This window comes from Lissotriton helveticus, chromosome 5_1 (assembly GCF_964261635.1).
Source record: "Lissotriton helveticus chromosome 5_1, aLisHel1.1, whole genome shotgun sequence".
NCBI classification, from domain to species: Eukaryota; Metazoa; Chordata; class Amphibia; order Caudata; family Salamandridae; genus Lissotriton; species Lissotriton helveticus.
In genome coordinates, this window is record NC_136065.1 from 1,327,463,666 (window position 1) to 1,327,484,571 (window position 20,906).

General features: G+C 50.2%; 1 protein-coding gene across 2 annotated transcripts in view; it reads right to left on the reverse strand.

Annotated features, from left to right (window-relative positions):
* The window catches only part of UBE2T (ubiquitin conjugating enzyme E2 T), a 130,997-nt gene that overhangs the window by 75,887 nt on the left and 34,204 nt on the right, over positions 1-20,906 (reverse strand). For both annotated transcript variants that reach the window (XM_078644171.1, XM_078644170.1), the window contains exon 2: positions 17,995-18,107. In XM_078644171.1, the coding sequence (XP_078500297.1) occupies positions 17,995-18,103 (109 nt within the window). In that variant the 5' untranslated portion in view covers positions 18,104-18,107. The remainder of the gene's footprint in view (positions 1-17,994; positions 18,108-20,906) is intronic.

A 20,906-nucleotide genomic window follows, 5' to 3' on the forward strand; every position in this document is an offset into this window, starting at 1 on the left:
CTCAATAAATCTCACATCATCCATGATTAGATGAAGCACCTAACAGCACTCAATGGGCAACCTCTCGTAGAATCAGCGAAATTGCTGGGTGTGACACTGGACAGAGACCTAAAGATGCAGAAACATATCAGCGCCGCCACAAAAGGAGCACATTTCCACAAACACCCTGAGAAGACTGAAACCCGATCAACGGCAGCGCCACTTAGAGCCTTTATCAACTCAGCTGCGAGACTCATCACTGGTTCAAAAAGAAACTCACATCTCTCCAGACCTTAGAGCCCTCAACTGGCTACCGTTCGAGGCTACAATTCATCTAAAAATCACTTGTATTACACTCACATAATAAAACCCCATACTACCTGGCTCAGAAACGGGTTCTCACCTCTGGTAATAGAGCCTCCAGAAGCACCAGGAATCTTCGACTGAGACCACAACAATTTGCCAAAAAGAAAACTTACAATCGGTCCTTCTCTGGAATGGCTTCCAGGATCTGGAATGTTCTAACCTCTGAAACAAGTCTGAACTCTTTCATGGCCTCATTTAAACAAGCATTTACAATGCAATAGGTCTCGCAGCATTAAAGTTTGAGTTATTGGCATTGTGTATGACAATGCCAATAGTTATAACTTTTGAAAATGTGACACCTATAGCATTTGTAACGCAATATGTGTTGTACTTACGTGACTTAGATTTATTGATATTAACAATAATAATGGCTGTTAATATTTTTAATAATTAATACTTAAATAAAAGTTATTGCAATTGAGTCGGTGGAAAGGTGAAGTGGGTCGTGTCCCCGAGTGATGTTGTGGTGTAAATGACAATGCCTTAACAATGTCTTCACTGGGGCTTAATGCAGCGTGCCTTCACACATAAGAGGCACTATTTGTTTTTTCAGTAATGAACCATTACCTCAGAAGCTACTGCGGTTTCTGTGCACACCTTAGGGCCAGGGAGCTCGAACCAGGGCCTACTGCAGCTTACCCAACTCCTGACAATGGCCCAGACACCCCTCCCTCTGCACTTCCTCATTCCCCTGCAGCCACGAACTTCTCTGCCAATTGGGGGACACCAGAGTCGCCGTTCTTTGGCTTTCTGTTTTCAAAGTAGTCAGACAGACTGTCATCACCAGTCCTGGTGTACTATCGCCAGCTCTGCCCGGCCCGCTCCTTTGGTACTCTGCCCGGTCACTCCCGGTATATTAGTGCCCGCTCTGACCGCACTGTGCCGGTCCGGGCTTATCTTACCTTACGTCAGAATCCACAGTCCAAAGATCCCTCTCTCCGTGTCCCCAAGTAGCCCGGCTCGCTGTCTTGACAACTTGCACCCACTAACCCGGCGTCACGGCGTGGTTGAAACATTTCCCAGAGCAACCGGCTCATGCCAGGGAGCAACTGCTGCCTTTAACCACGTGATGCGCGTGCACTGACTAAAACGAAACCAGTGGTGGCGGGCCGGGCCATAGCAAAGCAACTTCCACGCACAGCAGAGAGCCCGAGGGAACACAAACCCAAAACACACAGCATTAGTTTCAAATCGCAGTGTCGGAGGGGTGGTCGCTAAGCCTCACCTAGCAGTCTCTGGGCAGCTGATTTATTTATTTATGCGATTTTGTATAACTTTACCCGAAGGTGTTAGAGCGCTTTACATAAGCACCAGTTGAGAAACATAAGGACTTAGGATTACATGCGTTACAAAAAGGATACACACGGAAAAAAATTGCAAATGTACAAGATGTAAAGTCACACAAGGAGGCGATACACGTTGATATACTCTAAGATGGTATAAAGGTCTACTGCATATACTAGTGATTACTCTATATACATAGGGAAGGGATAGACATGGATATACTCTAGGAGTCACATAGAAATGGAAGAGAGCACAGCGGTCTACTGCATATACTCTTGATTAGAGTTATCTCTATATACATAGGGAGGGGATACACATGGATATACTCTAAGAGTCACATAGAAATGGAAGAGAGCACAACGGTCTACTGCATATACTGGTGATTAGAGTTATCTCTATATACATAGGGAAGGGATACACATGGATATACTCTAAGAGTCACTTAGAAATGGAAGAGAGCACACCGGTCTACTGCATATACTAGTGATTAGAGTTATCTCTATATACATAGGGAAGGGATATGACTGGATATACTCAAGGGTCACGTAGGAACGGTAGATGGTACAAAGATCTACTGCAAATACTAGTGATAAGAGTTATCCCTATAAACAAAAATAAGCACACATAGTAGAGATCCTCAGGCAGAGTTCCCTTAAGTGGGGTTGTAGAGGGGACGAAGTCACAACACCATGGTAGGGTGGGAGGGAATCAAGGGTAGGGAGAGAAGGCAATGCATAAAAGGGAGGAAACATTTGAGGAACATCAAGGGGGAAACGAGGGAAAAGGGTAAAAGACGAAGGAATGGGCAAGAAGTCAAGCCGGGGACAAGAGAAAAACGTCCGAGAGCAGCAGCAAAATGGCGGGCAGGAAAAGTGAGGAGGTCCATGAGAGTCTGTGGTCCACCAATACAGTGCCTCAAGTGTCAGGGTGAGTAGTTAAGGTTATCCGACACTCCGATGCATCTTATAAGAGTGCCCCTCGCCTAAATGAAAGAGCCCTGTTCGGCCTGATGCCTGCTTGTAGACAGAGACGGTTGGTATGAAACATTGTCCTGCAAGGCTTCGATATTCCCTACCACAGTCATGGTGCAGGCATGTGGTATTCCTCAGCACGCTGTGTGGTAGGCTGCCACGCGCACACCACCATGAGCAGGTCCGTGGAAATCCAGATTGTTGGACTTGGCCCGTCTGGCAGGTCCGCCCCTGAGGTTTTGTGCTTATTATATGTGACCGGGGGATGGTGATTCCCCTTCTGAGTGTGTGTGTGGTGAGAGAGACCTGCCGCCATAGGAATGCATGGGGGATGTATGTGGCTCTGGTAGTTCCTGATGCGTGGGGCGTGCCGGGCCGTGTTTGGTATGTGTGCGCTCGTGAGGTTGAATGCTACAAGATGATGTATGCGGCATGCATGTGGCTAGAAGGGAAGGGCCCCTTCTAGACCTTGGTGTGTGTGTGCAGTAGGTGTGCTGGCGCCTGATTGGCTGAAGCCGGCTGGGCCTTCCCCCACCAGGCTGGCCCCACCCCCCGGGGGTGCGTCCAGTGTCCCTGGCCTGGCCAGTACCAAGAAATTCCTTATAACCAGTTCCAGCTGGTTCTCTCCCTGCCTGCCCCTTTTGGAGACAAAGGGAGCTCCTGTATAAAAGGAGTGTGGGCCCTTTTCTCTCTCTCTTTTTCTTCCTGCTTGAGACCCTGCCTGGGTCGTGCTGCTGCTTGGGGCTCAGGGAAGGGCGTGCCTCCCTGGGCCCTGCTCTGCTCCTGAACTACAGACTCCCTGGAGCTCCTATGGATTCTGCTTTCCATGCCACTTGCCCGTGGGACCGCTTCCCTGCGGTCCTAGCGCCCTAGGGCGCTTCATCTATGCTCCTAGTGCTCGGGAGCGCTCTCCTGCTGGCCTAGCGCCTTGGGGCGCTTCATTCATGCCCTCGCGCTGGGAGCGCTATATTTAACCAGACCGGCGTCTGCCCCGTGCTACCGAGGGTCTACAACCCCAGCGAGTGCCTACCTCGCTTCATGTCCTGCCCTTGGGCCCTACGAGGAAGCCTACTCTTCGTCGATTTCCCCCCGAGCTCACCGCCGCCGCCCGGGACCCTCGTGACGTCATCCCCGGGCCGCGCTGGTATTGGGCGCCGGCCCGGGATTCCCCTGTCACGTGGTCCCCCAGGCCGCGCCGTGATTGGCTGCTGGCCCGAGGGAAGGAGAGAGGCCGGCCGAGGGAGAGCGACGAAGCAGGAGCGGCGGGAGCCTACTCCGCGCTCCTGCCCGACCCCCGTGAAGCTGCTGATTCCCCCCCCCCGGGGCCCCCGAGAGAGAGAGAGCCCCGGAGCACACGACTGAGGCGGGCGCAGCCAAGGAGACCGGCGCAACAGACCCGGTGAGTGCAGCAGAGGGGAGGGGGCATCGGGCACATTGCCGGTGCTCGCCCCGCCCCTCCGACAACCCGCCTGTTGTGCCTTGAGGCCCGGAGGGCCCCCAGTGATGCCGGGTCCCCCGAGGGGGGGGGCCCCGCCTGCCCGCAGCTTGTCTCTCTGAGCCCCGAGAGGCTCACTCATGGCCCGTGGGGCCACCATTGATGCCGGGTCCCCCGAGGGGGGCCCCGCCTGCCCACAGTTCTCTCGCTGAGCCCCGAGAGGCTCCACCATGTGCGCCCCTGTCTCTCTGAGCCCCGAGAGGCTCCACCATGTGCGCCCCTGTCTTCCGAGCCCGAGAGGCTCCAGCTATAATCCCCGAGCCCCGAGGAGGCTCCACCATGTGTCCCTATTCCCCCGAGCCTGCAAGGCTACATCCAAGCCCCTCAGCCGCCCAGCACTTCGTGGGCCGCTGCCACGTTTAGGTTTGCCCCGGGCCCCTTGCAGCCCACTCTGGACATCGAGACTCTAAGGCGCCCTCGCCCCAGGAAGGCCACCTGGCCTAGGGGGTGCTACTGGCTAATATCAATGTGATGCTGAGAATTATTATGTGTTGCCCTGCTGATGGGGGCCTCTGTTGTGTTATGTACCTTGTCCTTTCCCTCCTGAATACCCGATGTCTCATGTATGTGATCCCTGGTCCGAGTGAGTTCTACTGCTAGTTCTAGGAAGCTCCCAGGAGATAGGTGTTCTAATGCCAGTCCCATCAGATGCGTATCCCTGGCAGTGGTCCCTTGGCCCTGCCCTGTACCTTTTCCCTGGTGACCCCTGCCGTGCCTTGAGCACCTTGTAAAGTGTATGTTCCTATGTGCCCTGTCTAATACAAAGACTATTTTCATATATACTTCGTGTGGAGTTCCTTTTGTGGGAGGCCTGGGATGCTGCTGTTGGTGGGTGCGTGCGCAAATGCTTCACACATGTCCTCCGAGATAGGCCCGACTGCCCGCGCCGCGTTACCTAGAGGGCGAGCAGGGGTCGACTTTATATAGGAGTGGCGGTCTCTGACTGGCTGTGGCGCCAGCCCTGGCCGGCCGGGGGTCCCATTTCCTACACTGGTGGCTAGCGGTTGGATCCGGACTTGTGTTTGCGCAGTACCGCAACGATAACTGGCCTCCCTACAAAAACTCTGTATTGTAAATGGTCGCAAAGAAAGGAGATTATTGTTTTTAGGAGGTTACTTAAATGTCCGTTCTGTGAAAAATGTGTTCTGGTTAGGTGACCCTAGCCCGGGAGGGTAGATCAACCCCCTAGTGCAATGTGTTTTCTGGATTCACCAGAAGGGTGGGATCCAGTGGTGGCAGCGTAATTGTGTTCAATGTGTATGGTCCCTGTCCCTTCCCTGGAGTAATGATACCTGCACCACATGGGGTCAGGTCAGGTTGCTAAAAATGTCTGTTCTATGGAAATGTTTAATGATCAATAGAAATACCTGTTCTGTGGAAAGTTTTAAAGGTTACTTAAATGTCTGTTTTGGGGAAAAAGTGTGCGTGTACACTGTTAGTTAGTTGCCCCTAGCTTGGGAGGGTAAATCATCTCCCTGGTACAATATGGTTTTCTGGATTCACCAGAAGGGTGGGATCCAGTGGTGTCTGCGGAGTTGTGTTCAAATGTGTATGGTCCTTGTCCCTCCCCTAGAGTAATGGTACCTGTGCCACAAGGGTCAGGTTGAGGAATCGGGGCGGGAGAAAACTGTCTTACCAGTCTAGGGGACGATGTGTGGATGAATGCTGAGGTGTGCTGAGTAATGGAGTGTAAGTTCTCTGGGATGGGGAGCTTGCTGAATCAACGATAATCCTGTCCTTCCTTACCCCGCTGAATGTATTGGATGCATCAGGTCTCCTTACCCCACTGGTTGTGTCTTAGGCGTCAGGTGTCGCCCTGGCTGAATTTATGTTGAGTTGTACTGAGACCTGCTGGCGCTGCCGCGGCTCATCTTGTGGTGTTTTAGGTGTCAGGTGTCGCCCTGGCTGAATTTATGTTGAGTTGTATCCCGGACAAGGAAGACCTGCTGGCGCTGCCGCGGCTTGCCTTGGGGAGAGCTGAACACTGAGACCTGCTGGCGCTGCAGCGGCTCATCTTGTTGTGTTTTAGGCGTCAGGTGTCGCCCTGGCTGAATTTATGTTGAGTTGTACTGAGACCTGCTGGCGCTGCCGCGGCTCATCTTGTTGTGTTTTAGGCGTCAGGTGTCGCCCTGGCTGAATTTATGTTGAGTTGTACTGAGACCTGCTGGCGCTGCCGCGGCTCATCTTGTTGTGTTTTAGGCGTCAGGTGTCGCCCTGGCTGAATTTATGTTGAGTTGCACTGAGACCTGCTGGCGCTGCCACGGCTCATCCTAGTACAAGAGGGAACTCCTGCCTGCGGAGGGAGAAGAGGAAGTGTTAGATTCCATTTTTTTCTTGTAAAAAGTCCTGGTGCGCCAGGCATCTGGCCGGTAGGGTACTGCCCGCGGTTGGGGAGCCAGTAGTCGGTGTTTCCGGATCTGGACGTCGGGGCGACTGTAGCCAGTGTCCTGGCCGGTTTTGTCTTCAAGATGATCCGGTGAAGTTAGTTCCCAGGTGGAAGACCAGTGGAGGGAGGAAGCTCCAAGACTGGTAGGAAAGTGTGTTCTGAGGGTGTTTCTCCTGGGAGAACGCGGAACCTCAGAAGTAGAGGTAGGGTGGGGCATTCTTGCCCGTGACCTCTGGCAAACCTGAGGGTGCGGACCCTAGGTGGAAGGAACAGTGGTAGTCGTGGCTACACTGAGAAAGGGAGTGGAGAATGGCTATTGTGGGCCAGGGGTACCGCCCCCCACTTCGGATTAGCAGGGACCAGTGGTATCTGGATGGCTTAGGGCCTGGTCCTAGTCATGGACAACTAAGGAGTACCAGGTGGGTAGCCTGGTTGGGCCTATGTCTTCATTTTTTTTATTTTTTTTTGTTTTAACTTTTATTATTTTTTAATCTGGGTATCTCTATTGGTCCGGCAGTGCGGGCCGCGTCCACTTCCTATCGCCCTGCCGCAGGGAAGTCCATCACGGTAGTGATTGGTCTGCCCTGCGTTTGGGCTGGGAGGGGCATGTGTTGGACTTGGCCCGTCTGGCAGGTCCGCCCCTGAGGTTTTGTGCTTATTATATGTGACCGGGGGATGGTGATTCCCCTTCTGAGTGTGTGTGTGTGGTGAGAGAGACCTGCCGCCATAGGAATGCATGGGGGATGTATGTGGCTCTGGTAGTTCCTGATGCGTGGGGCGTGCCGGGCCGTGTTTGGTATGTGTGCGCTCGTGAGGTTGAATGCTACAAGATGATGTATGCGGCATGCATGTGGCTAGAAGGGAAGGGCCCCTTCTAGACCTTGGTGTGTGTGTGCAGTAGGTGTGCTGGCGCCCGATTGGCTGAAGCCGGCTGGGCCTTCCCCCACCAGGCTGGCCCCACCCCCCGGGGGTGCGTCCAGTGTCCCTGGCCTGGCCAGTACCAAGAAATTCCTTATAACCAGTTCCAGCTGGTTCTCTCCCTGCCTGCCCCTTTTGGAGACAAAGGGAGCTCCTGTATAAAAGGAGTGTGGGCCCTTTTCTCTCTCTCTTTTTCTTCCTGCTTGAGACCCTGCCTGGGTCGTGCTGCTGCTTGGGGCTCAGGGAAGGGCGTGCCTCCCTGGGCCCTGCTCTGCTCCTGAACTACAGACTCCCTGGAGCTCCTATGGATTCTGCTTTCCATGCCACTTGCCCGTGGGACCGCTTCCCTGCGGTCCTAGCGCCCTAGGGCGCTTCATCTATGCTCCTAGTGCTCGGGAGCGCTCTCCTGCTGGCCTAGCGCCTTGGGGCGCTTCATTCATGCCCTCGCGCTGGGAGCGCTATATTTAACCAGACCAGCGTCTGCCCCGTGCTACCGAGGGTCTACAACCCCAGCGAGTGCCTACCTCGCTTCATGTCCTGCCCTTGGGCCCTACGAGGAAGCCTACTCCTCGTCGATTTCCCCCCGAGCTCACCGCCGCCGCCCGGGACCCTCGTGACGTCATCCCCGGGCCGCGCTGGTATTGGGCGCCGGCCCGGGATTCCCCTGTCACGTGGTCCCCCAGGCCGCGCCGTGATTGGCTGCTGGCCCGAGGGAAGGAGAGAGGCCGGCCGAGGGAGAGCGACGAAGCAGGAGCGGCGGGAGCCTACTCCGCGCTCCTGCCCGACCCCCGTGAAGCTGCTGATTCCCCCCCGGGGCCCCCGAGAGAGAGAGAGCCCCGGAGCACACGACGGAGGCGGGCGCAGCCAAGGAGACCGGCGCAACAGACCCGGTGAGTGCAGCAGAGGGGAGGGGGCGTCGGGCACATTGCCGGTGCTCGCCCCGCCCCTCCGACAACCCGCCTGTTGTGCCTCGAGGCCCGGAGGGCCCCCAGTGATGCCGGGTCCCCGAGGGGGGGGGGCCCCGCCTGCCCGCAGCTTGTCTCTCTGAGCCCCGAGAGGCTCACTCATGGCCCGTGGGGCCACCATTGATGCCGGGTCCCCCGAGGGGGGCCCCGCCTGCCCACAGTTCTCTCGCTGAGCCCCGAGAGGCTCCACCATGTGCGCCCCTGTCTCTCTGAGCCCCGAGAGGCTCCACCATGTGCGCCCCTGTCTTCCGAGCCCGAGAGGCTCCAGCTATAATCCCCGAGCCCCGAGGAGGCTCCACCATGTGTCCCTATTCCCCCGAGCCTGCAAGGCTACATCCAAGCCCCTCAGCGGCCCAGCACTTCGTGGGCCGCTGCCACGTTTAGGTTTGCCCCGGGCCCCTTGCAGCCCACTCTGGACATCGAGACTCTAAGGCACCCTCGCCCCAGGAAGGCCACCTGGCCTAGGGGGTGCTACTGGCTAATATCAATGTGATGCTGAGAATTATTATGTGTTGCCCTGCTGATGGGGGCCTCTGTTGTGTTATGTACCTTGTCCTCTCCCTCCTGAATACCCGATGTCTCATGTATGTGATCCCTGGTCCGAGTGAGTTCTACTGCTAGTTCTAGGAAGCTCCCAGGAGATAGGTGTTCTAATGCCAGTCCCATCAGATGCGTATCCCTGGCAGTGGTCCCTTGGCCCTGCCCTCTACCTTTTCCCTGGTGACCCCTGCCGTGCCTTGAGCACCTTGTAAAGTGTATGTTCCTATGTGCCCTGTCTAATACAAAGACTATTTTCATATATACTTCGTGTGGAGTTCCTTTTGTGGGAGGCCTGGGATGTTGCTGTTGGTGGGTGCGTGCGCAAATGCTTCACACATGTCCTCCGAGATAGGCCCGACTGCCCGCGCCGCGTTACCTAGAGGGCGAGCAGGGGTCGACTTTATATAGGAGTGGCGGTCTCCGACTGGCTGTGGCGCCAGCCCTGGCCGGCCGGGGGTCCCATTTCCTACACAGATCAGTCTTGCGTGACCCCGGGGCAGTCTGGTAATGTCGACAGCCTCAGCGCTCCAAGTGGAAGAATCCAGCAATTCTTAAGATCAGGGGCAGCTTTTGGTGTGTGAGGGCAGTGAGAGTTGGGTTCAGAAGCTCAATAGGGGGAGCCGATCGCCAGTTGCAGGTCGCCGCCAGCCGCCATTTAAAGGTCAGGCATGCGCGGGAAGGAATATCGTTATGAGGACTGCCTCCAGTGAAATGCCGCTAATGAAGCACCTGGGTTTTGTAAAGCTTGTGTCTGCCTCTGTGCTGCGACCTTCAACCGTACCTCCTGTTGGGGATAGCAGCTGTCGGCGCTCTCGGCAAGGTTGCGACCGCCATTTTGTACGCCGCCGCCTTCTCCCCCGCACTGCAGATTTTCACCGCTCCCACGGCACCAGCAACGATCGGAGCAGCCCTGCAAGTGCCCCACACTCTCTGGTTCAGGTAGGGAGCATCGGTGTCGAGGAGAATGCTCTCCAGTGGCCAGGAGCCGTGCCGGAGCAGAGCGTGGACCGGGAGCCGAGGCAGACCCCCACCTGTTGCTCCGCCCCTCCACTTAGCGCCCTCGCCCGCATCCCGCTCCTATCTCACTGCAGGCACCGGGTGTTCCGACGCAGTATGCAGTGCCGGGGGCCCAGATTAGAGATCGGGATCGGAAATTAGGTAGGGCAGCCGCGGAGGAGCTCCGGAGCTCCTGCTCCTCCGCGGCCGGAACCGGAAGTCGAGATCACCGCACCTCCTGTGGCTGCGGTCTCCTCTCTGGGCTCCGGCAGTGGTCGGCTCCTTGTTTTGGCCGCGGGTGTGGTGAAGCAGCTGTCAGCCTGCGGGTGTCCCCAGCCCTCGTGGTCCGCTATTTGCTGGTCCGCCCGCTGGAGTCTGTTGTTCGTCCTCTTCCCCGGGTGGGCGCTGCACCAGGGACAGGGCCTGGCGGCGGAGTCCCGCCCTACACGGACTCCGAGGAAAGCCGGTCCTAACGCTGCTGCCGCTGCGGGCCCAGACGATGAGAGAACCCTGAACCGCAACTCCCCCCGCTCTGCGGATAATTAGAACAAGCACGGAACTGCACCACAGAGGAGCCGGCGCGCGGACCAGAGGAGCGGGGGCAAGGGAGCGAGAAGACACGCTGAGATGAGGTAGGAGATGTGTGTGTGTGTGTAAGCGCCGGGGGTTCTGTGTGTGCGTGTGTGTATGCTCGGCGGGGGGGGGGGGGGCTGTATGTGTGTGTATGCGCGGCGGGGGGGTTGGGCTGTATGCGTGTTGGGAAGAGCCTGCCGGAATCGGAGCGCGTGTTCATGCACGCGACCTGATCAGATTCCGGCAGGTTGCGTGCGCGTAACAGCCTCTTGTCCGCTCTGCCTAGTCCTTGAAAGAAAAAATGCCTGAAACGATTACAAAAGACTCGCTCTGCGAATCGCAGGCGAGACCTAAAAAAAAGTGAAAGCAATTCTCATGGCCAAATTCACTTGATTTATTTACTTATTACTGTAATAGAATTACTTGTCTGTATTATTGAGCACCTTGTATTGGAATCACCTCTATATAGAATTTGTTTTTATGCCTGTACCGGTTTCCGTTATGTGCCATGTAAAGCGCTCTGATACCTACAAGGGTCTGGTTCGCGCTATATAAAACCTTCAAATAAATACATTTCAAATGCCACATCCATTCTTCTCAGTACCACAAACTATTCAGTACAATCCTCCCACACTCCTAAACTGGACCGACCACCTTGCCATAGCCCTCACCCTGCACATCAAAGGTCAAACCAAAAATAGATAACAAACCTTCAGATACTTCAAAGAGTTCTCCACGGACATTCCAAAGATTAAACTCCCCTCTCGCCCTACCAAATCCACATCTGAAGTCAACACTCTTCTAAATTACTTTTGGGAAAACTATGTGTACACATAGTTTCCCCAAAAGTAATGCTGAACCCTTCCACAGTGGCATTCAGGAAAGAAGAAGGAACACAAAAGTACTAAGTTACCGAGTTCCTCCATGTTAAAACACAGAAAACTCATCGCATTAGTCAAATCTAAGTCTGTAATTAATTTGTAAATAAATAAGTGCTAGGGCCCAAGGTATTGCTCATGAGGCCACTGCAGCTTGCACTACCAGCAGGGCCTGACACTGTTGCCACTTGTCAGTATAAATGCTCCCTACTAAACATCACACTCTTATAAATGTGACAGTTTGGACAAATCCATGCTACCCAAAGCAGTAAACAAAATGGCCTGAACACACAAATTATTTTCTAAATATTTATTTAATTGTTAAACTGATGTGCTCGGCTCACAAATAGACAGCACCACCATGTGGTGTACTGTCATAAGTGCCAGTGTAACGAATTCAGTGCAGAGCACCAGCACAAATTAAGCAAGGAGTTAAATACTAAACACCACCATCAATTAGGCTGCCTACTAAAACAGAACACTCTTCAAAACAATTGAGCACTTCACCACCCCTCGGTTTGAATCTTCTAGCCCCACTTTACAGACAAGTGCAATGTCGTCAATGGTCCAACAGCACATCGGCAAAACCAAATTGGTTTGGATCCTGACACCCTCTCCTCCCATGCTGCATCCAACAATGCTCCTCTTCGAAAGGTCTGTTACTCACCGACATCCTCCAATTCAAACCAACCACTTATGTAGGTGAAGTTTTAACCTAATTCTTTATCAAAGCCCTCTATGGAGAAACCGTCTGACCATGTCTTGCCATCTTCAACGCCTTCCAACCTCCAGGAACCTTTCAAGACAGACCAGATCCTCCCAGTCCAGAAGAAAACTACATCAGGCATTGAAGACCTTCCCAAATATCGGCTTATTACTCATCTACACTTCATCTCCTAGACTATTGAAAAATCTGTCTATGCACAACTTCAAGATTATATCAACACCAACCATCTCCTTCAGATCCCACTGCATGAAGACAGCAAATGTACAAACCATGGTCTTCTGACCTGTCTCCTAATATTACCGGACCTCTCAACGGCCTTTGATACAGTCTTCATCCACACCCCAAAGCCTCAAATGAAATTTCCAGGAAATGTATTTCTCTTCTTCTCCTTGACCTTTCAAACCAGTACCCGTTTTTTCACATAAACACCTTGAGGTCTCAAAGATACCTATCACTTGTCGAGTTCTCCATGGTTCCATTTAATGCTCCCTCACGCTTCCAGTTATTCTTTAACCTCGACAAGGGTCCCCCGAGTCTATACTCTCAAAGATCATCAACATTTACCAATATGTTGACAACTGTAGTTAAATGTTTATCTGTTGCATAAATACAAAGCCTAAAACACTGCTTGCACCCATCTTATCCCGACCTGGATGTCCAGTATCTACCCGAAGGAAAACCAAATGAAAATTCCTGATGTTTGCACAGAACAACAAGCAACAACGGGTCGAAACTTAGGTCAATAACATGAACATTGACAGACCAGTCAACTCTCACCTAGGGGAGAGGATGTGGCCTACCGGCTAGGGCGGTCGACCTCGAATCTGGGGAACCGGGTTAGAGTCTCGGCAACGACGCTCAACATCTTGTGATTCTGGGCAAATCACTTAATCTCCCTGTATCTAATAAAAAAATGAATGTGTCCGTCTGTAACACAAGTGGTGCTAATGTAAAGCGCTCGGATACCTTCGGGTCAAGTTCGCGCTATATAAAACTCCGGAAAAAAAAAAGTAAACAAATGATACCAAGCCCCTAAAACTCACCCTGGGCACACTGCAGCAACACATCACCAAGAAAGCCAAGACTGCTAAGAACCATTTCTCTCTACCAAAGAAAATTAAATAATTTCTCCCAGAAAGCAACTTCAAAACTGCTGTTCACGCACTTTCTCCATGGACTCTCAGACTTCACGCTGGTTTCATTTAGGGCCATCCTACATGCAGCAGCAAGCCTCACAAAGTGCATGAAGAAATAGGACCATATTATCTTCACCTTGATAGAACCCCTCTGGCTGTTCGTCAGCCCACACTTCAAAACCAGCTGCACCATCTGCAATGTCATTAAACTGGTCATGCCTTCCTATTGACTAACATGTTCACCATCTGTGGCGGCATGCGGTACACCTGCAGCCAGGACACCACCACGCAGGGGATGAACAAGTGCAACAAAGCAGATACAAGGCACAAGGCCTTTTCCAACTAAACATTAAGGATCTGGAACAACCTCTCTGTATCCATTAGGACTGCCCCTCAATAATGCTCCATTTTGGGGAATGTCTCTTTAAAGAACACTACATCATAATTCAGTAACTGTCCAATTATGCACTTAAAATCAGCTACCGCTCCATTCACACATTCACTGTGACTTTGCCTTTGACCTTGTAACAGCGCTCTACTTCCCTGGGAAATATTCATGCTATATAATCAATGATAGAATTTTAATTAACCACCAGGTGATTGCCATGGAAAAGAAAAAGGTAAATACATTAAAATTATTCTGCTTATTAATCATTAACTTCATAAACCACATAAGTGTCAATGAACCCTACGTAGAGTAATTTCCTCCAAGAGAAATACATCTTTTTAAGGGAGACATCTTTTCTAGAGCATCTCAAGGCGATTTATTCAAACAATCCAAAATGTTGATTAGCAAGTGCTTGCACTTAAATGTTGTTCGGAGATTCGACAGCAGTTTGGGTTGTTACAGCTACATATTCTTGCAAGTGGGTTGCATGGTTTGAGGCAGAACCGAAACATAAGGGGAGAGGGGTTGGCCTAACGGCTAAGGCGATCTGGGTTCGAGTCTCGGTAACGACGCCAAAAAACCACTGTAATTCTGGGCAAATCACTTAATCTCCCCGTGCCTAAAATGAAAGTGTGTCCTCATGTAACGTAACTGGTGCTATGTAAAGCGCTCTGATAACGGATTCGGTTCGGTTCTAGTTCGCGCTATATAAAACTCTGCAAAAAAAATAAAATCCATTCAGTTTACAAAACCATTGCAGAGGAACACTCCCAACAGGCATTAAGAAGGTTCAGCAGCATCAGAGCTCTCGAGTACAAACTAGCCGAATTTTAAACACAATCTGTGAAAACCGTAATACTACACATCTTTAGTAAGCAGAACTGGATGGCACATGAAGCACACATCTGGAAGATATACCTGCAGTCCTCTGTACCAACATTTACAAGACCAAAAGTAATTAACTGAGTTCCTGAGTTCATTTTTGCAGCTCTTACCATTGATATAAGAAATTAATTGTGACAAAATGATGTGCTTGATCTGAACCCCTACTTATGAGACAATTAAGTTAACATTGGCTTGATAATATACGTCTGGTGTGTTTATATTAAAACAGTCTCTACTTCCTTGAGGGGGATGGAATGCGGGAGGGGAATACCACCTTTACTCAAAACTATATTAGACCACATAAACCACAGGAATAAACGGGGCCTTAAGAAGTGACTCATCTCATCAACAAGAATCCATTATTCAGGAAGAAATACACTTTGAAGAGCTTCCAAAACATGGGCTGCATAAGAATAGCCCCTTGTTTACCATTTTCAAAGGAAAGCTAAAGGGAAGCCTGCACATATCCTCTCGCAGAACCTTACAATTCCAGCATAGCATCACCTCCTCTACATATCTCTGTAAGAATCCATCTCATTTCGGATCCATATCATTATGAAATCACTACTCATTTGCATATCTCCATCACCTGTAGGTGTGGTTTCCATGTTCTCGAATTCCCACTACCTTTTATTATTGTTTGTATGTAAATGACCATTTTTTTGATCCTCTCTCTATATGTGTAACTGCTTCTCTGTCTCTTGTGTTGTCATTCTTTGTTCTGAGGTATGACTGATTATTTCATAAACTGCCTAACTGCAGGTCAACAGCATGCTAGATCAAGAGAAAAAAAAAAAAAAAAAAGAATAGTATAATATTATAGGCCACTGCTGTTGGCTACACTAGCTGTTATACACCAGCTGTAGAGGCCCGAGCCGTAGGCTAATACCAATTTAGTTGTTAACATTCTGTCAACCTTGTAAAGGGGAGAGGGTGAGCTTCCCCTGCTGGGATTCACGTTTTTGACCTGCACTCCCCTAATATATGTCAGTAGCAAAGGCTTACTCAGCACATGGCGCGATCTTGCTAGCTTGTATCATAAGTGGTTTACTCCCTTAAAAACAAGAATATATATATATATCCAAAAACGCTCTGCTGTAAGAACTCACTCGACAGTGAGCTACAAAGCAGGCACACCGAGGCCTTAAAACTAATTGGCACACGTGGGAACGTTTTGAAACTCCAGCATTCGTAGCGCCAATTATGCCCTGGAAGAAGCGCACAGCTTCGAAACGCGTAGGCAAAAGGGTTGCCAATGACGAAGTGAATGTGACCTCACAGAATGCAATAAATGAGGTTTCTACCTACCTGCAGTCGAGTGAGTTCTTACAGCAGAGCGTTTTTGGAATAATAAAAATAAAATAAAAAAAATAATTAAAAAAAAAATTATATATATATATATATATATATATATATATATATATATATATATATATATATATATATATATATATATATATAAATAAATTGCACACCTAATTTTCACTGTCAAATATACGATTTTATTGCAAATAAAAATGATATAATAACAGTATGGACTTCCAACAAATAAGGAAGTTGTACTGTTTCCCTAATGCATGTAATTAAGGTCAGCTGGACACCTTTACCCAATTTCTGGTGGTTTAAAGCTACTTGCCTCTTTCTTCGAATGACCACCTGGCAAGGGAAGCCCCCCTCGTTGAATCTTTTTTAGGATTGTCAATAGTCACAAATATAACGGCATTGGTGTTTCAATAACTATTATGAACATCACAACTGTTTTGGACAGAAGAATGACAGCGATTAACCTGCCGTCAGGTTACCTTTAGATGATTACAAAGATCATTTTAGTATAAATGGGGAGTGTAAGATGGAGGACGCTGCTGAACTAAGATAAGCAACAAGGACCCGCCCACTCCCACTACCTGTTCCACTCCCAGCTGCTTTGTGTTCAGGTCTTTCGAAAGAAAATACACAAATCTTCTTACCACAGCAGCTTAATAGAGATTGGATATGTTTTCTGTCACTTCGGAACAAGCTTCCACAGTGCATTCTGGGAGCAGGGTAATGTCGGGCATTTCCAGAAAGCCTTCTGGGTAGGAAAACTCTTCCCTAATATAGCTGGTTAGAATCTCGAATTCTGTGAATGCAGACACCAATTGGTAATGGGCTGCTGCCAAACTGCCATGGCTACTAAGTTGGAGAACCACTACAGCTTATGGAGGACCGACACCAACGTAGACCTGCGTGGACCCTGTTTTGGTACTTCTTGAAGTGGAGCTATATTCTGGTCATTTTTTTTAAGGCTAGAATGACGTGTGAAGCTCTGCTGACCTTTACTGTACCCTGCCTGCTTTGAAGTCCCACACCAACCCACGTGGTTCAGTCATCCCAAGAGAACGCAAAGAAGCCTGCTCTACCAGTTAGAGAACAGAACAGGAATACCCAAGAGCCAACAACATACTAGCACAAATAAGTTGAGTTGTGACTACCTTGCGAGAACACACTGTCTACGAACGAACATTTGCTTCTCCCTGAGGGATTCGCCTCTCCCCACCTGCCTTTTCCAGTACTCACTTGTCTGTCTCGGCATGGTTTGAGCACTGGTCCAGCACCAACCTAAGTGGTCAGAATGCCAGAAGAAGTGGTCCAAGGTGCACACACACACACACACAGGGATCTGCGGAGGTCCTCCTACAGGCTGGACTGCCTACTAGTCGGATCTAGATCACTCGAAGAGAGCTGGCATGGTTGTAGTGTGCACCATTGTGACTTTGGGGTCACACTCCAATGGGTCCCACAGCACTCTGGCCCTTTTAACATGAAGCTGTTGACTGGCTTTGCTAGACCTTCAGTGCATTTAAAGCTACTTGAAAACTTTAGCCCTTGACCGTGAAAACAGAGGACCTCAATTCCATTTTCAAAGTTGTGTTTTTGTAAACTATCCAGTATTCATGATCAGGTAGAAATTACATACAAGGTTTTAATGAGCTACACTTATAACAGGAACTTGGTGCCCATCTGTGTTCTTTTATTTAAAAAATTATAAACAGCATATCGTTTGCAATCAGTTGGTGATCGCGAACAGTATATATTTCCCATAGTCAGGTTACTCTCTTTTGCAACAGAACTTCCTCATTTTGCTTCATTACATAATTTAATTTGTGTATTATTTTTGTACTATTTTAACTCTTTTAGGTGTTAAAGTGTTCTTTCATATCTGTGGATGAACAATCCCTCTTAATTGTAACTCTGATAACCATTTTGTTCTGCTCAACCTTTATACCATCTCCTTTAAGTTAGGCTTTTTCCTTTTGCTCAGTCAAGTACCCAGAGTCAGGAAGTATTGGGAGGCTAACTTTTTTTTGCACTGAACAGTATCCTGGTTATTGATGGACCATCTGCAGTTTCAACTCTGATATTGCTAGGATATTACTGCAGACGGAAGTATAAGGAAAAGCAAGAAAAGCTTTGCTTCAATAAGTGCTGAACACATCACTCCTGAACCGCTGGGTTGGTGGTACGTACGTGCTCGCAGGTCGTCCAGCTGGCTGCTGTTCTGCCAGCATGTGATGCCAGGAGGTGGTTCGGTTGTCAGTAGCATCAGCTCTCTCTTCAGCCTCGACGTCCTTTGCATGATCCTGTGATATAGCAATGTGAATTTTACATACGATACTGGAAGCATATCTGTCACTTATTTCTATGTTACATGAGAGGAATTTAGACAATTCATTAATTTACACAAGGGACGGCCTCAGACAGTTGAGTCAAACATATTAGTTGAATTAATATCTACAGGGCCTTTGTCATTTTTGGGGCACTAGTCGGTTTGAAGTAAGGGCATAACGACCTCATGCAAGTGCAGTGTTGCTGAAATTCTATGTCAGGACCGGAGGCTCAGGTTATGATTTACTCTCTCCTATTTATTGATCAGCAGCCTTAAGAACAAACAGTCAAAGACTACAAATCCCATGAGTCTTTGTAATGATCACAAAACAACCATAAAGATAATCCCATATAAACAATATCAAAGAACATCACGTCCTCTTTTTGCTGCTCAGAAGCCAGATAAGTGCCTTCCTTTGAAATTGCTTATTGCTGAGCTAATTGTGCACAGTGTATTCTATATTTGCGAGTACAGCGCAACTTCTTTCTTTAACCTCTTAGGTGCTGCGCACGATCAACGGCCGACTGCACCACTACCTCCGTAGTGCTGCCGTCGGCCGTTGAACGTTCGAACTGCACCTGCGCAATGGAACGTCCAGCAATGGAGCTGGACGTTCCATAGCAGCTAAGGTGTTATTGGTTGGTTTTCTATGGTGCTTGGCCCATCGTGCTGTTGTGCTGCTTCGGTCTCCGCGAGCGGCTGACTAGGTTAGCCCTTCAGGTTCTCCTTCTGTTCGTTTGTGTGCGCTTCAGTCGGTCCAATGGTTGAGCGGTGCTGCGGCCAACAAGGGTTTTTAGGTCTCGCCTAGCTATCGTGTAAGCAATGCTCTGCGAGATATTAAGTAAGGGGCTTTTTAAAGTGCTCCCAAAAGCTGCAGGCGGATCGAATACAGTGCATGTGCGCCGGCCGCGCTCACTGTGAACATCAAAGCGGCCGCGAAAGTGATCACAACTCCTCTCTCCCACCTCTTGCAGTCTCACTTTTGGTACTATCCTCCCCATCATATCTTTCCATCCCTCACACTTTTTCCCCATCCTTTGGATTAGCACCGCTCTCTGCAACACCCATTCTCTACACCACCTCTCACAATTGCACCAGTTTCTCCCATCCTTTACAATCTGACCTCTCACTTCCCTATACACTCAGACACTTCTCTCTCCCCATCCCTCCCAGTCTTAATTCTAAAGCATCGTCGCTCACACGCTCACTTAACGCTCACTCGGTGTCTCTCACTTTTAATCTGATATCTTCGCATCCACCACTTTTACATCAGTTCTCCCTCACCTTCTCCACACTCCTAGCTTTGTCACTTTTCTCCCTAATTCTCGTCCTCTCACCGCTTGCTTCCCATCTCTCATTCGATCACGGCTCCCTCCCCACCCTCATACATACACATCTCTCTCCGAATTCGTCACTTTTTCACTTCTAAACACTCAAACTGTCAGCCCTCTCCTTCTATCATAGATTCACCAATCTCTACTTCCCCTCAAATTGTCACTTTTCATTCTCACCCCCTAACACTCACACCTCCTGATGCGCATCTCACACACTCCCTGTTCCCTCGTTCTCCAAGACTGTGCCGGCCCGTAGTAGCTTTTCTTAGGGCATAGAGAGCGGTAGCACCGGAGCAGGGACGTGAGGGGCCCATCCCATTCCTGACTGCCTTTCACTATTCCACCTCGAGAGCGGTTTGGGGGCCGGGGTTACGATAATTTCTAGGCTGTTTAGAGCCCACAGCCTTCTTACTAGTCCGAGGATAGCGCCCCCCTCCCTGCCTTAACTATGTCGCTGCATCCTTCGCAGTTTAAACTCTTTCTCTCTTTCCCTCGTCCTTCCCGATCAACACTCTTTCAGTATACCTCACATTTACCCCTCTACTCCCACCCCACACACTCCCGTCACCTTCTCCCCATTCCTTTCACCTCCAGCACTCCTCCCCTCTCTTACGGTCTCACCCCTCCCTCCCCATCTCTCACACTCTCGTCCCCTCTTCTATAAACCTGTTGCTCCCACCCCTCCCTGTCTGGCATTTGTTTGCTCACTGGGGCCGGCGCCTTGTCTTCTCCTCCCAGTCATTTGTCTCCTGCGCTTTGAAGTCTAGGTAGGCGCTGTAGGGTGGAGGCTATGGGCCTGGTAGAGAATGAGGTAAAGGGTAATCTCCCTTGTGAGATGCACGCTTACATGAAACTTTTCAGTGCGCAAAGCATCACCTAGCATTTTTTTGGGGGGGATTTGTATTTCAGCGCACAGCTACCCAGAAGGGTTTCCCGGCGCTGTACAAGAACAGCAGAGAATAGAGCAGCCTATTAGGTCTCTTATCAATTCAGGTGACCTTTCCGGGACCGTTGCATTACCAGGCCCTTCAGCGCCTGAAGACGCAGCATCTGCACCGGGGGCTCTCCTACACACAGGAGATAGCCCTATCTCAGGAAGCATGGGAAGCGATCCAGTGGTGGCTCGGACATATGCAGACCTGGAATGGAAGGGCCATTTTCGGTTCAGCCCCCGACGTGGTGATTGAGTCAGATGCCAATCATCAGGTTTGGGGCGCCTGCTGTGGAGATGTTACTACAGACGGGCACTGGTCCGAGCACGAGCAGTCTATGCACATCAGCTCCTTGTGACTTCCGGCCGGATCTTTCGCAATTCGAAGTTGTCTGGCGGACAACAAGTTCTCTTGTGCCATCCTCTTGAAGATGGACAATATATCAACAGACTAGGGGGGCACACGGTCCAAATGCCTGGCAGATTTGGCCAAGAACTTCTGGAACTA